Here is a 5,079-nt window from a genome sequence, read left to right on the forward strand (position 1 = left end):
ACAGGTCCTGCCTCTGGAAGAGGTTCAGGAGAGGTCTGTGAGCGCAGCCCAGCTCCTGCTCGCCATCCCTCCTCAGGCTGGAGACACTGGCACGGCAGCCGGTCCGAGGGCAGGAGCCCAGGCAGACCATTTGGTGACTAGGGCTGGCAAAGAGGATTTTCCCTCCCTTCCTCGGGAGCGGGAGCTGAGGATCCATGTGAAGGGAGGTGAGCCCAGGAGTGCAAACCTTGGGCTCACTCTGCTCCCACATCCCTCCAGAACAGGAGATACAGGCTCAGCCGAGAGGAAGGACAGAGGTGCTTACGCTAGACTCATCCCACGCAGCCATCTGACTGAAGTACTTTCAAGTTGTGAACTGAACTGCCCTCAGCCGCATCCAGAGTACGAGCAGAGGTGTGGGATGGCCCAGAGCAAGTTAGATCCCAGACATGCTGAACTGCCCATCCCTCCCCACCACCTGCCGGGGTCCTGCATCAGTACAGGCGGCTTGTGGTTCAGCTTCAGCTTGTCTGATCCAAGGCATTTCTCCATGTCAGGAGCTTTCAGATCCCACAGTTACTAATGAACACACCTCCCACCGAGGCAGTCAGTCCCATCCCTCCATCTCAGCCCAACCAGCCCTCACACCATCCCCACATGGAGCACCGTCCTCACGACTGACCTCTGTTGGGTCTCCAGATCTTCTCCATGCCATGCCGCATGAGGACAATACGGGACAGCTCCGTGAAGGACTCGATAACATTGAAGTTGCACAGGGGGCTGACCTCAAAAAACGTCATGCAGTTCTTCTCCGCGTAAGCCCGGGCCTGCTCCGTTGGCACCTGCCGCTTGAAGGCAAGGTGAAGCCTGTTTCCCACCAGGATCCGAGGGACACCTGGGGCATGCTTAAAAACAAGGGCAGAAGTGGAGAAATCATGGCTAGTCCTTGGTAAGGTCTGCACCACTGTTCTGCTTAGCTGCCACAGCAGCGAAGGGCAAAGAAACAGACTGCTCCGAGACCGAGCGGCTGACGAGCTGTTCTGCTGCACGATGAGGACAACTAACTCACCCCCTGCACAGCCCACATAAGAGGGAACCTTCCTACCTTATTTGCCCATTCCCAAGCCCCTTCCTTCTGCTTGGGATTTATACAGAGGTGGAGGGCAGACACTTGTCCCCTTGCTTTGCTTCTTTACTGCCATTGTTTCCTCTCCAGAGCAGAGTCACTCTTGTCCCCGTATCAGAGGTGGCACCTTAAGTGATACCCCCCTGAATTTCTGCTGGAGACCAGTGCATGTATCCTTCTATTCAACTTACCTCATCTATCTCCTTTATCCATCGGTCTATTCCATCGAAGGACCAGCGATTAGTGATGTCATACACCAAGAGAATCCCCTGGTGGAAGAAAACCAGGAGCAATCAGGGAGTTTCACAGTAGGCGAACGCAAAGGGAGTCTGCCTGAACGACCAGCTCCGTCTGCAGAAACCCAGAGGCTAAGGGACAGAGCCCTGCTGCACTGCGTGCTTGCTAGGACAAAACCCGAGACAACGGGTCTGTGCTAACTCAGTCCCAGACAAGGAGGGAAGGTGTTACTCCTGTTTTGGCTTGAACAGCTGCCAGTTGTCACTGCCACACTGGCACAGAATGAACACAGCGACACAGCAACACTGGCAAAGCCCAGGAGGTCATGTCAGCGGTCTCACTGTAGCACCTTCCCCTGCACCCTTTCCTCTGGAAGCAGAGGTACCTACAGCATGCGTCTTCCCTGAACACCACCCGCACCCACAACTCACTCCCCAGGCCCCTCTCGAGCTGCAGCACAATGGTGCTGCCAATCAGGACAGCTCGAGGCAAGGAAGTTTGTGCCAGCAGCCCTGGAACAGCACCTCAAGAGTCTGAGGACCATGACCAGGCTGCTGGCCACCACCCAGGGCCGTAGCAACGCCAGCCCAGGGAGCTGCTCCTGAACTGCAGTGTTTCTGGGGATGAGCACAAGGGACGCTGGCTACGTACAGCCCCGCGAGCACACAGGCCAGTGCCGCAGCAGCTGCTTCTTGGTACCAGTTGGGTGCATCAGCTTCATTTAGGGAACTGTCTGCAGCAGCAGCTTTTCTGCAATCTCCCGTTATTCTTCTGGCTTCCTGTCAGTCTCTTCTTTGCAATCAGGGACAATTCCAGTGGCAACGGGTACTTTAGGGTTACTTTGCAGAATTACAATTCAAGATGCCCTGAAATGGGACCTACAGCAGGAAGAGATGATCTTGTGCTGCGTGAGGAGGAAGCCAAGCTGGGAATGGATGATGAAAGGTAACCCAGTGGCTAAGCTGAGGGTAAAACAAACCAGCCCAAGCTCGACTCCAGGATTCCAGGTCATTTAGCAGCAAGCTCGGCAGACTCAGGGGTATCCTCCAGGAACAGCCGTCCCTGTGGCAAGTCCCCAGCACAAGCAGAAGAGACCTTCAGTTGGCAAAGGGAAATCTTCGCTGGCAGCCCAGTCATCCCCAGGAGATGCCCGGAGAGAGCAGAGCAAGGGAGGGAGCTGACAAACCGCCTGGCATCTATCCTGGTACAAGTCAGAGACCATCACGCACCCTCCCATACCAGTGGAGATGCTCCTCAAGATGGAGGATCCGCTACCCAGAAGGGAAACGCCAACCACCGACTCCTCCCGGAACAGCTTTACAGTATCTGCTGCTGCCAAAGCCTGTGAGGAACTGGACCGTGATGCAGCCATGTACATGACAGACTTCAAGTGTATGAAAAACTAATCATCAGCAGGAGGTCTGGAGCACACAGGAATGATTAACGCCAGGGGCAAGTGAGCCCCAAAGGCCCTGGATCCTCGTAATAAAGGCCTGTCTTGAGCTGGCTCTGGAAGTGTTCCCTCCGCGTCGAAAAGGACCTTTTCTGCGATGCCTTGATGGCATTTGCCTTTCTCTCACAGCTCGTTCAGAATAAGCAGCTCTCAAAGCCTGCCCAGTTTTATCCTATTTAAAAGTCTTGGTCAGATTCTGATTCTTCAGCTTCATCCCCAAGCCCGTCACACACGTCACAACTGCAGAAGTATCCGTAGGGTGGGTGGAGCAGGTGCACCTTCAGTTTCCTTCAAGGAAAGTCCGGAGCTCATGCCTAGAGTCCAGAATTTTTTGCAGCATGATTTATAGCAAAAATCCTTCATGCTGAAAAAGAACTGGAGGGTTTGTTTTATTTTGTTTTGGAGGAGAAAAGCATCAGTTTCTCCAAGGTTTAGATTGGAAAGAAGGACGGAATGATTTTCCGTAAATTCCACAAAACTGAACACACTGCTTTGCAAGAACCCAATCCAGAAACACCTACTACCAGGATACGTCCCTTTTTAAGTGCACTTTGAAAAATTAAAAAAGAGAGTCTGAGCTTTCTTTTCATTTTTGTTATGCGTGTTTTGACCTCCAGCTTTGTGTGAATGAATGACAGCCAGGGAACAACAAAGCAAACACAAAAGGGGGTTGACGGCCCCACTCCAAGACAAACTGCCAGCAAGATGAAGTCTAGTTATTTTATTTCTGGGATGACAAGTTCCTTTAGCCAAGAGAAACAGACCCAAGACCTCGTTTGTGACAACTGCTTCTGCCAGAAGTGTGATCTAGGAGGAGGAGAGAGTTTCTGAGCCTGCTGGCAGCTGCTGCCGGGATCTTCTTCAAACAGGAATAAGGATAAAACATCAGCAAAGACACAGCCCCAGGTTCTCAGGAGCAGGGTGGAAGGTGAGGACCACGACTTCAAAACACCAGAGACAACGCTGTCTGCCAGCTGACCTGGCAAGTCACACCGTGGCCCTGGCTCTGTGCATGCGCGTTTGGGGTCAGATTGCCAAGGAAAGCTTCCCAAAGGTCAGCAGACACCTGATGCCTTGTTTCTGCCCTCATCCTCCCCAGCTCAGGCGTTAAGACCAGCTTGCTGTAACTCAGCAGAAGACGGAGGAAGCCACTGAAAAACCTCTGGCCAGCTCATGGTGCTGCTGGATCACCTCGTACTTCTTCCGAGTAGCGCTGGCTTGCTCCAGACACCACGTTTCCAGAGCACGCATCCCAAATTCACTGTCATCACCATGTTCTCGAGAGAGAGAACAGCACGCAGACGTGCATGTGGGCAGGGAGCTGGCTGCAGCTCCGCCAAACAGCTCTAAGTAAGAGCTGTCTTCTTTTTTTTCCTTTTTAAGAAAGTCTCCTTTGGAATAACATCCACAGAATTTTAATTGACTCCACTAGGCAAACGAACCATTTGTAGCCTGAATTGCTCTCTAAATGCCTGGATGGCTGTCAACACCGTGGTATCTCCACACCTCTCCGTTTTTAGCTTCACTGAGCACCTCTGTCAGCGTTCCGTACTCCAGGCTCCCACAGCATGAAGTGAAAAGCTGCACACTCAGGTTCTCAACTCACAGGTGTTCTGGACCCCCCTGCCTTTCTTTATCTCCTCACCCTGCCTACAGGTTTCTGTGTGCGGCGGAAGATGACTGGTAGACTGCTCTGAGAAGACTTTTCTGATGCTTTAGGAGCTGGATCTCCAGCCACCGGATCTCCATCTCAGCACACGAGTGCACAAGAACACTGCTGGGAAGAAGCAAGCGCTCGCACGACTGCCAAAGACCTCAGCTGAGTGCAGGCAGACGACAGGGTGGTCAGGGAAGCGTCACTTGCTGGTATTCTCCACTGATGGAAAAAAGCTGTTGCTGAAGAAGCTTGGAAGACCCCCCAGTCTGGATTTCTCTAGCCCACAGAATGAAGTAAACCGAAAACAAAAGACCCAGTGCTGACAGCAACCAGAACACTTTGTCTCTCGTGCCCGCTCTTTCGCAGCTACGTTTGGTCATGGCTTTCCAGCTGGCACCTCCGGCCTTGGCTCATGGGCAATTGCATCCTGCTGCCAAACCATTTCCCAACAGCACAACACATTGTGGGGGGCTATTTATCACTAAGCTTTTGATAAACATCTTGGCAGGCAGGGCGGATCCTCCAGCAGCTGCAGAACCCATCAAAATGCCCTGAGGCGGGTCTGGAATCTGCAGCACCCAAGAAAGCTGTAACGTAGAGCAGCGCCTACACCTCAGAGCCTGCTGA

The 5,079-nt window shown here is 52.9% G+C and overlaps 1 protein-coding gene across 1 annotated transcript in view; it reads right to left on the reverse strand.

Moving 5' to 3' along the window:
- Positions 1 to 5,079, reverse strand: part of LOC104500522 (ras-related protein Rab-40C-like) — a gene marked incomplete at its 5' end in the record, with an annotated part of 15,934 nt that overhangs the window by 991 nt on the left and 9,864 nt on the right. Inside the window, 2 exons of the mRNA XM_010144178.1 lie at positions 662 to 884; positions 1,297 to 1,374. Coding sequence (XP_010142480.1) covers positions 662 to 884; positions 1,297 to 1,374 — 301 coding nt within the window. The remainder of the gene's footprint in view (positions 1 to 661; positions 885 to 1,296; positions 1,375 to 5,079) is intronic.

Source organism: Buceros rhinoceros, unplaced genomic scaffold (genome assembly GCF_000710305.1).
Source record: "Buceros rhinoceros silvestris isolate BGI_N320 unplaced genomic scaffold, ASM71030v1 scaffold23529, whole genome shotgun sequence".
NCBI classification, from domain to species: Eukaryota; Metazoa; Chordata; class Aves; order Bucerotiformes; family Bucerotidae; genus Buceros; species Buceros rhinoceros.